At 36.8% G+C, this 12,200-nt stretch overlaps 2 protein-coding genes across 3 annotated transcripts in view; one reads left to right on the top strand and one right to left on the bottom strand.

The window, feature by feature from the left end:
* The window catches only part of dicer1 (dicer 1, ribonuclease type III), a 41,716-nt gene extending 31,197 nt beyond the window's left edge, over positions 1-10,519 (top strand). For both annotated transcript variants that reach the window (XM_077239258.1, XM_077239259.1), the window contains 5 exons: positions 108-879; positions 2,752-3,020; positions 3,681-3,843; positions 4,023-4,098; positions 6,378-10,519. In XM_077239258.1, the coding sequence (XP_077095373.1) occupies positions 108-879; positions 2,752-3,020; positions 3,681-3,843; positions 4,023-4,098; positions 6,378-6,543 (1,446 nt within the window). In that variant the 3' untranslated portion in view covers positions 6,544-10,519. The remainder of the gene's footprint in view (positions 1-107; positions 880-2,751; positions 3,021-3,680; positions 3,844-4,022; positions 4,099-6,377) is intronic.
* Positions 1-12,200, bottom strand: part of kif11 (kinesin family member 11) — a 376,164-nt gene that overhangs the window by 40,806 nt on the left and 323,158 nt on the right. The gene's annotated exons all lie outside the window — the stretch shown is intronic.

The raw sequence follows: 12,200 nt of genomic DNA, 5'->3' as shown, positions 1-12,200 counted from the left end.
GATACTGAGCCTTGGCTTCACAGGGCTCTTGGACTCAGCGTTCCTTTCATGATGTTGTTTGGTTTGTTGAGCTGTAAGACATTGGGAAATCTGTTTTTGTTTCTCAGAATAAAGATTTGGCCAACGGAAAAGCCAGTGATGAGGAGGAGGATGATGACGATGAAGCAGAGGATGTGGAGGTCGAGCAGTCTAAAGAAGAGGTCAATGTGGAAGATGATCTGGAATACTACTACGAGCACATCAGATTCATTGATAACATGCTGATTGGCTCCGGCGCCTTCGGGAAGAAGATCTCCCTCCAGCCGACTGAGCCTGGCCACGAATGGAAAGCGCCCAAAAAACCTCACAACTCCCACTTTTCCCCAGACAGTGGCGCTGACGAGTTCGACTACAGTTCCTGGGATGCCATGTGCTACCTGGACCCCAGCAAAGCTGGCGAGGAGGATGACTTTGTGGTGGGCTTCTGGAACCCTTCAGAAGAAAACTGTGGCACGGATATTGGGAAACAGTCCATCTCCTACGACCTCCACACCGAGCAATGCATCGCTGATAAGAGCATAGCCGACTGTGTGGAGGCCCTGCTGGGGTGCTACCTCACCAGCTGTGGGGAGAGGGCAGCCCAGCTGTTTCTGTGCTCCCTCGGCTTGAAGGTGCTCCCGCCGGAGAAGCAGAGTTCAGGGGGCTCGGCCGAGCTGCAGTACGGCTGGCTGAAGATCCCTCCGCGCTGCATGTTCGACCACCCGGATGCCGAGCGGACCCTCAACCACCTCATTTCAGGCTTCGAGAACTTTGAGAAGAAGATAAACTACACGTTTCAAAACAAGGCATATCTTCTACAGGCCTTCACGCACGCCTCGTATCATTACAACACAATAACAGGTCCGTGGACGTTATTTAGGTCTGATTTCATCAGTTTCTTTTAGGATCTTACTAAATAGGATAGGATATATTTTTATCCTACCTTTTTATTTATACAACCATAATTTTAAATCAATTATATTATGTAAATTAAAGTTGTAATAATAACAATGATCATTTTGAATATTTTTATAAATAAATGTATTATACAATTTAATGTAGTTTAAATTGTTTAAATTACCACTAACAAACTGGTATTATTATTATTGTTGTTGTTATTATTGCTACCCATTTTTGTTGTAATCTGTGGTACTTCAAACAAAAGTTTGTTTTGTAATGTAGTTTATTATAAATTAATATAATGATAATAGTTATTACTATTATATTAAATTGTATAATAATAAAAACATATATTATTAAATTAGTTACTGTAGTCACCCATTCATTTAGTGTAACTGTTTGGTTCCTCAGTTGATTTGGGTGACTTATATAAAATAAATATATTGTATTTATTTATATAATAAATAAATAAATTAAATATACTGCCGTATATACCTATCATTCATATCAGGTACCGAAATTAGAAAAAAGATCAAACATTTTACTGGTCACACAACCCCAAGTGTGAGATTAAAGGGTTAGTTCACCCAAAAATGAAAATTATGTCATTAATGACTCAGTCTCATGTCGTTCCAAGCCCGTAAGACCTCCGTTCATCTTCGGAACACAGTTTAAGATATTTTAGATTCAGTCCGAGAGCTTTTTGTCCCTCCATTAAAAATCTATGTACGGTATACTGTCCTTGTCCAGAAAGGCAATAAAGACATCATCAAAGTAGTCCATGTGACCTCAGGGGGTTAGTTAGAATTTTTTGAAGCATCGAAAATACATTTTGTTCCAAAAATAACAAAAACGATGACTTAATTCAGCATTGTATTCTCTTCCGGTTCTGTTGTCAATCCGCGTTCACGAGGCCAGTGACGCTGCTGAAGTAAGACGCTGCTGACGTGTTATCTGGTGCGTCCGTGTATTCGGGTTCAAATAAATATGTCTGGTTAAAAAAAAATGCAAGTCTTCCCCTGTGTCGACATCCTTAGACATGTTTGCAAAGATTGTTTTGTTTACAGCGTGCGTCTCCCTCAGACTGTAAACGAAGCTCGGACGCACCAGATAACAGGTCAGCTTGTCTTACGTCAGCGGACTCATGAACGCGAATTGACAACAGAACCGGAAGAGAATACAATGCTGAATAAAGTCGTTGTTTTTGTTATTTTTGGAACAACAGAAATGTATTGTCCATGCTTCAAAAAATTCTAACTAACCCCCTGAGGTCACATGGACTACTTTGATGATGTCTTTATTGCCTTTCTGGACAAGGACAGTATACCGTACATCGATTTTCAATGGAGGGACAAAAAGCTCTCGGACTGAATCTAAAATATCTTAAACTGTGTTCCGAAGATGAACGGAGGTCTTACGGGCTTCGAACGACATGAGGGTGAGTCATTAATGACATCATTTTCATTTTTGGGTGAACTAACCCTTGAAGTATTCTTATTTGTATAACTTTACCATTTTCAGTTTTTGCTTAAAAAAAGGGAAATTCTTTTTACAACAAAACTTAAACTTAAACTTAATTTAAGCCAATAGCTTTTTTTTCAGATTTATTATTAAGAATCATTTTATTATAAAACAATAATTTCTTTGTAAATTGGCATAGGGTCATCACACCATCTGTTTGCTGTGTGCGCCATGCGAGAACAACTCTACAGAAAAATATACTATATTTTCACTTGTGTTTTCTCACAATGACTTAGTATTTCCTGTGGTGTGACACTGTTATATTAATGGTCTCATTTTAACCTTCTTTCTACCACTCTGACCTTCGGACAGATTGCTATCAGCGGTTGGAGTTTCTTGGTGATGCAATTTTAGACTACCTCATAACAAAGCACCTTTATGAAGATACCCGGCAGCACTCTCCAGGCGTGCTGACCGACCTGCGCTCTGCACTTGTCAACAACACCATATTTGCTTCCCTGGCTGTCAAATACGATTACCACAAGTACTTCAAAGCAGTCTCACCCGAACTGTTCCACGTGATCGATGATTTTGTGCAATTTCAACTGGAGAAGAATGAAATGCAAGGAATGGATTCGGAGGTGAGCCATCATCCTACTGTTATCTGTTAAAGTTATTAGGCCTTGGAAATGATCATTTCATTTACATGCCATTGTCAGCGTAGATGTATAATATTTCATCAAGATTTAGTACCGTGACATCCTATCACTGGCAGTCATCGGGAATCTGGTCTGTGTTTGTATTTGTTTTCGTTTTTGGATTGTAAAAATGCAGTTGGATTTAATTTATTTTGAAATGGTTATCTTGGCACTGAATCTAGTCTTGTTTGACTGGAAAGCATTTTATGCCTAAGGGACAACACTGGATACTGAAAGAGGAAAGACAAATTGAATAAAATAAGTAATGTTCCCCTTAATTGCATAGCTGGGTAATGTTGTCCCCAATATTGGACATTTAGGTATTTTAAGTGTAATACTAAAAGTAATTGATCGCAGTTCATTTTGAGAGGAAATACCATTACAGTACAGCATAGCTGTCAGTTCACATATTAAGTTATGACCACAGTTTTTTTTTCTTCTTTTTTTCCGAAAATCATTTTCTGCTGTTTATTGTGTGTTATTAGTTGGGGAGGTGAATTTGACATGGATAAGCACAGTTTTCTGTCCTGAGAGGAAACACTTATTTTCTGTGTATGGGAAAGAAAAAGATAAGAAACCGGAATTGTTTTTACTCTCTCATAGCTTCGCAGATCGGAGGAAGATGAGGAGAAGGAGGAAGACATTGAGGTCCCCAAAGCAATGGGAGACATCTTTGAATCGCTAGCTGGTGCAATTTACATGGATAGCGGGATGTCACTTGAGACAGTTTGGCAAGTGTATTATCCAATGATGAGGCCGCTCATAGGTAAGGGCCAAAGACATACGGATGAGTAAATCAGTTCTGCATTTCTGTTTCGTCTGATTGTTTGCCGGCTCATGTGGCGAAGACCATAAGTTCAGTCATTTTCAAACATCGTGCCATTTTTATGCATGATGAAATGTCAGATTGAAATGCTCTGCTTTTGTTTTCGCCTCATTTTCTAGAAAAATTCTCCGCTAATGTCCCTCGATCCCCAGTGCGTGAACTCCTGGAGATGGAACCGGAGACTGCTAAGTTCAGGTGGGAATGTCTTTCCCTTATACACAAGCAACCTCTTAACATAATCATCTGCACAATACACACATAATAGCGATCATTTGAATGTGCAAAACTTGATACACTGTAAAAGTTACTGTATCAGTGTGTGGTTCAGAGCAAATATGAGTCATTTTCAAAATTTTGAATCCTGACAATTTCTAAGTCCCTACAACCTGCTTATAAGAGATTGGACTCTGTAATGTGAGTACGGCATGATAGTGCTTTAATATCAATACTAAAGACCATATTAAGCTTGTGGAAATAATAATGATTATTTTGTAGCCTAGGTAAGATACTAAAATGTCAAAAATTAAACTCTGCATGGTACTTTTTTTTTCTACCAGTATATCACAAAGTATAATGTATTTATAGTAGTGCCTTTCAATCTTTAAAAAAAATTATTTGCACATTTTTATGTAATTAATTATAGCTTTTAATATATTTTTCTATTGTAAAAAATTTCACATTGAATCTCCAAATGAATGTAGAAACCACATAAAGACAGTAGCCTATATTTTAATTATTTGTTTAATGGAATCTTTTTATCACCGATACTAATACTGTTGTTTTTTCCCCTTAATTTTAATTAATTAGATTAATTAATTCAACATTACAGTATAATTTAAAGCTATCAATCTAAATATTTATTAGGATTTTGGAAAAAATATAACGACTTTTAATTTAAGTGAACTTAAAACAATCTTTACATGAACCCATTATAATAAATGTCACATTTAGCTGTGCTTTTTTAATATAGCAGGGCTAATTTTTTTGTCAATTTGCCCAGTCAGAGCATTTCAGATTTTTACTTGCCCTGTCAAAATGCAAAAAAAGGTTATTGTGTTCGTTGATTTTGAACCATGTAACCGTTTAAACAGTGCTTTAAGATTTCCAGGTAGGTTTAACAGGTAGGATATATACAGAAAATGAATAAATTCATCAGACATCAGTCTTCACTGCACAAATTAAAAATAGATTCATCCTTATCAAAATGACAACATTTTTCAGTCAAGAGCGGTGAGTGATTGTCTCTTTTTCATTTGTTCTTTAAATAACATTATGACTGACATCACAGCAGCAGGTTTATTAGGCTGCTGTCACTTTAAGACATGCCGCACATGACACATCCCATTTCTCTACGCTCATTCAAGACTCCATTTAACTCATTTAAGACTGTGCTTATGAGGACGCTTGATGAAATGGGCATTTTGGCATAATTTTGTTTTTTTTCCAACTCGAGCGCCGTCTGAAGCGGCTTTCTGTGTTCACAAGTCGTGTGTGTCACACAGACAGCAGATTCATAGACGCACAACACAAGCTCTGCACTGCATTCTCTTTTGTGTCTTATCGCACTTGAAAGGTTTAAAAGCATTTGCGTGAATAAGAGCGTGGTCATATAATGTAACGCTAGCCAAAAGATGACAGGGAAAACAGTATTAAACTGAAGAAATTAATCGCATGCGTTAACTCGTTAACTTTGACAGCACTAATGTATAGCTATGTTTTTATCCAAAGTTGCGAATTTTACTTATGCGCAAAACTGGAATATCACATTAAACATTTGCAAATAAAGCACCGTTTCAGTCTAGTGAGCCGAATAAATAAAATTGTCACTTCCTCATAAACTGGTGCTGAGTATCACATAGAAAATTGGAAGTTGCTGCAGCCAGAGAAGCCACTGTAAATAATAATTTCGTATGTAATAAATTACATGCACCTCAGAGCACGCAGCCGAAACCTAATAAAGTTATCTTGCTTTCGGAGACGAATGCCTGCTGTTTGGGAACACAGTCGTGTAAGACAGTTCTGGGAGGTAATTATATCGAACCACTTTGACGACAGACCTTGTTCAGGCATTTCAAAACAACCAAAAAAGTATTTCAGATGCTGTGCAATGGGATCAGCCCGCTGGTTAGTCCATTTATGCCGTCCCATTGCAAAGTCACATGTCTTTATTGTGTATCAAGGAATTTATTCTTTAAATATTTTTCCATCGTAGTTTATGCTCGTTTTTTTCCCGGATAAAAAGTTTATCCAACTCAAATGAAAGCATATGTTTTTTTATGCGCATTTTGGCATTTCTATCCAGCATTTTTTGTTGTTGTTTTTTTAATGCAATATTCGAAAGTGCACATATAAATAGGTGGATGGAAACAAAAGTTATTTACTTTTTTCTAAGAAGTCCACCACTGCTTTTGTGTCAGTCTCATTTTTCAATGGTCATAGCCATATATATGTTTTTCCTTTTCTGCCTCCAACAGCCCTGCGGAGAGAACCTACGATGGAAAAGTACGGGTGACAGTGGAAGTGGTGGGCAAAGGCAAGTTCAAAGGCGTGGGACGCAGCTACCGGATAGCCAAGTCAGCAGCCGCCCGCCGAGCCCTGCGCAGTCTCAAAGCCAATCAACCTCAGGTCCAAAACAACTGAGCTTCAGACCGCAGACACCCCAACACACCAGTCAAAAACACAGCAGAACCCCTCTCGGCTCCACTTTACGACCGAGTGAAGAATTGTCGCGGACTGCGTTCTTATTGGGGTTGTCCAACTTAAATGAATCGATTCAAGATTTCAGAGTAATTCACATAGGGTTCATATTTCATTTTATTCTTTACGTGCGCAAACACAATCTTTCTTTCTCCCCAGCTTTGTTTGAACACGATTGCTTTTTTTTATGTATTGCAAGTGTTATGAAAAAGGTCAGGTCCCCCTTTCCCTATTTTTATTAACATTAAAAAAAGATATATGCTCTGCTTTGTGTTAGTGGTTAAAAAAAGCTAAAGCTTATAGGTAGTATTACAGTGTACATAGTTAAACTCCAAGGTATCAACTAAATAAGAGAAACACAACAACATAACACAAAATTCCTCAATCTGTGCACTAGTGCTATTTTGCTGCCATTTGGCAGGAAGGGCACGTGGAAAGAAAGAGTGTTGGTGTTGTTGGAAATGTTTTTCTCTATCTTGAGATGATACATTCTCAATCATAATTGCACTTCTCTAGTGTCCGCTTTATTTTGATGAGAGTCATGAAGGTGTTTTTTTGTTTTTTTTGCCAGCAAAATTGTTTAGATCACTTGTATCGAGAGAGAAAGGCCCTTGCATCCTAAAGACTGATAGGAATTTGACATTCCCGATTACTGTAATCAGCAGTTGTAAACGGCACTTGAGGACGCGTGTTCGTGTAGCCAACCGGATGGGTTGTATAGACGTCATAACTACGTTATATGAAATAAATGATATTAAATGTTTATTACAAAATATACGTTGATACTTGGGTTTCAGTAATGTCTTTTGATACTGATATTAATGATATTCAGTTGAGTCTTTATGAACATTAGATGTCTCCGTAGACTGACTTGACTGATTAGTTTTGATATAACGACACGAACGTTAAACAGGAGGACATATCACCTGGGAAAATATGCTGCAGATTTTATATTAAAAAGGGGAAAGAGAGGAATAGAATCAGATAATTCTGTAAGACACAAAGCACCTTTACATACCGTCTTTTGGACAAACCGATATTTCGCTAGACTTCACGTGCATCGCTTACCAAAGTCGATACTGATGCAGCATTGTGAAGTTGCACCTGTTAAATCAATCCCTCAACATTCAAACGTTTGGAGATGTGGTAACCAGCCTTTTTTTTTTTTTTTTTGCGTAAATGTGTTGTAGCTTCTTGTCTAGACTAAATGTTTTCATATTAATAGGCATTCTTCACTTGAATACCTCAGTTAATTGCATGCATTTTTTCTTTTGGTGCTATGTTTAAGCTTGAATTTCTCATCTTTTTGCACTGTAACTGTATTACCTCTTTAATTTTACCTTTTTGAAATCTGTTGGGTTGTTTTTTCTGTTCTGTCTGCTCATCAGGCTGTAGAAATTGTTTCCCCATTTGTTGTTTCCTTTGTTTTTTATGCGTGAAGGGGAAATGCTGAGATAAAAAAAAGCTTGATGCCTCTCTGAGGTTTTTCCTTCACATGAAAACAATTGTACATCGGTCAGAAGGGTTACTTAACACTTGAGAAAATCGATAGATTGCACTCTGAGTTCTTATAAGCCATGCGTCTCTCCTTTTTCACTCTCCTCTCTTGCAGTCTAACCAACTCTAATTGCGTTTTTGTTTTGTTTTGTTAATGTATTAATATTTAGAAAACAAGACACCCTTGTCTATCATTGCTACTCCAAGAAATAAGAGTGCAAATTTGAACTTTTTAATCTCTTGAAGGCTACCCAACTTTTCCCTTCCTCGTTCTGTCTATACTTCTGTTATTATGTTACGGACAAAACTATTCCTGAAGTTACATAATCCCAGGCATTGCTACCTCAGAAGACCCTTGCGAATAGTTTGGCCTTATCATAAAACGTTGATTGATATATTTGTGGATATGCCTTTTTACAAATCTGAATGGCATTAAGGCACATACACTCATCAGCACCTTATATGGGGATAAATATATATACTCACGACTATTTGCACTAGAATACATGCCCACTGACATTGAATTTGCATCTTTTAATGGAGTATGCTCTAAAGTGGTGCCTTTCAAACCTGTAACATCTGAACTGTATAATCTTTTGCTACTGTAGCAATTTTTTGCATTATGGTTTCTATATGGTGATGGACTTTTGGTGCCATGCTTCATACTTTGATATTGCCTTCCAGTTTTTGTTTTCCTGTTTCTGTATCTCATAGGCTATTTTACTTCGATTTGTTGGTTACAAACTGTCTTGTAATCCGATTAAAGCCAAGATATCACAAACATTTGAGGCTTCAACCGAAGTACTCCCCTTCTTGAAAGTGAGTGCAATCTGATTCTGTTTTTGCAAGAGTTGAGTGACCCTCTTTACATGAGCTCAGTCGCAACCCCAAAGTTGAGTATTGAAAGTCATTGGTAGTGAATGGGTTTCCATATTTCCTCAACAAATGGCTTGAGTTTGTGCATCAGGGTCAGTGCACGCCGGCCCTGCGATATGACACTGATTCTGTAACCCTTAACCCTCAGACTATTGCAACTTTATTATTTGTGTGCGTGTGTATGTTTGTTTGTTCATTTTTATTTTTTTTCCCAGCTTGTTACGTTCTTTTTTCCCCCCGAGCTTCCGAAAGGCGCACACTTTTTTCCTTTACTTGTTGTTTAAGCTTTCTTCTCACTGTTGGATTTTTACCTTTCAGAGAATGTGAAATCACACGTACGGTGCCACTGCAAAGATATGGAGATTTTGTTTTTTGTTTTAAAACCAATTTTATTTTCACAACCAATAATAGATGATCATGCCAGATCTAGTCCCACAGAATAGATATCACAGTAAAAAAAAAGAAAAAAATGTATCATCTGTGGGAGTGTTTTCTTAAAGTGGTCCTCCATCGTATCATATGCTGCAGATTGTATTTTCCTTCATGGTGGAGAATAATTTTTGTGTGTTTTTTCTTTTCTTTTTCTTTTTAAACATGTAGCACAAATAAGCATTGCACTCGGGCGCCATACTTTACCTCATGTCAGAACGATAAAAAACAAACAAAAAAACATGTATATATGATGCCGTAACGTTTAAAGGAATAACTTGTGGTTTTGGCCTTGCTGCTGTTTGCATCGCTGATATTTTTCCAATGTATTTAAAAGTGATCAGAGAGATACAATGTGCCTGCAGGATGTCATCAGAGAAAATACACTGTAGAAAAGTAGTTTCAAACCTCTACAATCTGGGGCTAAATATGTGTCCTATGTGTACATTAATGTCCTGCCTTAATGTAATCCTTTGAATATGGAATTGTAATGTAACCCGTCAAGTCCTTAGACTGGCATGATTTTAATATGTTGGGACCGCACTGTCCCTCATCCATCGCCCCCCATATTAGATTATATGAATCCAGATGTATTAGTGCATGTCATTGAAAAGTCCTTTCCCACCCACCTGTAATTTCCTTTTTAGACTAAATACATTGTGTAGATCTCATTAAATCAGCCCTACATTTTATTTAAAAGGGCTTTATTTCATAAAAAAAGTGTCATACTTTTTTTTTGTATGTAAAAATATAATTTCCTGATTTAAAAGTCAAATGCACTCTTAACAGCAGCAAGGTGTTCAAAGACAACATGGCAGGACTGGAATGTGTGGCGAGCTCCTCTTAAAGGGAATGTTGAGCACCGTAGAGCACTAACAGTACGGGGATTTAAAATGTGGAATTATGGGTCACAAACTGCAGCGCAATTTCCGTATTTTTAAGGGACGTGTATTTAAATGTCTATTTCTCATTCATACTGTATCAGTGCTGCAGTGGTTTGCATTCTGCACCTTATGGATCACAAAAACCTTTAAAAATTCTGCCCCCCTCCCCTTTTTTTTTTTAAAAGTAATTGTAGCTGAGTATATCTACAATAAAGTTATGGTATGGTCGTTCATTTGTGGTGTTGTGTGTGTTCTTTTCGTTGCTTTCGCTGTAATCTATATGCATTTCCAGATCCTGAAAGGAGAAATGATGTATTAGATTGTTTTATGAGCTGCACGGCTGTGGCTACTAATACTGTGTGAAAAGCCGGGCGCGCGCCACAGTGTAAGTGTGGTCTTCGCAGTGCAAGCATATGCTGATGACCTCAGTATTTTCCTAACCCAAGGAGTGCTCTTGCCTCCCGTTTACGAGTGCTAGGAGGCCGTTCACGTTTAGATGGACTCGGCAACCATGACCGATATTTTAATCACATTTGCAAGAAGCCTTATGTAATAGATGAAGTAGGTATGAACTGTGTTTGCGAGTATACTTTTTCAGTCTCGGCGGGCCATTTTATGGTCTTGTGTATTCATTTCGCCACTTGCACATTTTCTATGGCTGCATCAATGTTTGCCAAGAAGTAAAAAATAGAGTTGGAGCACTCACTCTTGGTAGGTGAGAAATGACCTCACATCAGCTGTGCAAGCATTGGAGCATATTCTGATAGGAGAGTTTTGCTACACTATTACACATTCTAATTAAATTTTGGATTCATAAAGACACCAGTTCAGCAGTATGCCATGAATCATGATTCTTTTTGTGATGGTTGCTGATTTGGTGGGACTGTTCTATCCGAATAATCCCATGATGCTCTGAGTGTACTACAGTGGGGTCCAGACATTTGAGGTCACATTGAAAATATACAACTGAAATAAAGACACTGTATACAAAGAATAAATATTAGGTCACATTTTATATTAGGTGTCTTTGACTTCTATGTACTTACATTATACATACATGCATACATTTTGGTATGGGGAGTGATAAGGGAAGGGTCTACTTTGTAATTATAAATGTATTACAGAATTTAATTACAACTGTAATTACATTCAGGTATTTTTTAAGTATTAGTACAATGTAAAAACATGTATGTACACAAGTGGGTTTTTCTGTATCAATTGATTAATTTAAATGTGAGTGTATAGTAGTTAAAGACAATACTGTAAATAATGCCATCAAATAATATATTAAATATATTTCTAGCTGTGATAGATGTGAAAGAAAGGGAGAAAACGTCTATTTCAGTTCCAGATATATATATATATATATATATATATATATATACACACACACACATACAGTGTATGTATATATATATATATATATATATATATATATATATATATATATGGTAACACTTTAGTCCAGTTCTCATTATTAACTAGTTTCTTATTATGCATTTTACTAGGATATTTATTAGCTGTTTATTAGTACTTATAAATCACATATGAATTCCTTATTCTGCATGAACATAAAGTACAAAAGTGACATTATTGTTGACATTATCAAGTATCCAGTATTTTGATGAATGAATGGCATTATTGGCATTCATTGATTAATGAATAGCAATGTGTATTGAACAGTCTTATGGCATTGGGGTAGAAATTATTCCTGAATCTCATAGTGCGTGTTTGAAAAGTCCGAAAATATTATTATTATTATTATTATTATTTGTTCTTTGTTGTTTTACATTTGTTATTGAAATGATCCCTGCTGGCAACTAAATTACTGAAATCATCAAATTCCTTACAATGTTCATCCCTAATAAAGAAATATATGTATTGCACCCAAGTGGTGTAATTACAACATCTACC

The sequence above is a fragment of the Siphateles boraxobius genome, unplaced genomic scaffold (assembly GCF_051911475.1).
Source record: "Siphateles boraxobius isolate OS27281-9 unplaced genomic scaffold, OSU_SipBor_1 22, whole genome shotgun sequence".
NCBI lineage: Eukaryota > Metazoa > Chordata > Actinopteri > Cypriniformes > Leuciscidae > Siphateles > Siphateles boraxobius.
The sequence above is the reverse complement of the archived record's forward strand: the minus strand, read 5'-3'. Positions and strand labels throughout refer to the sequence as shown.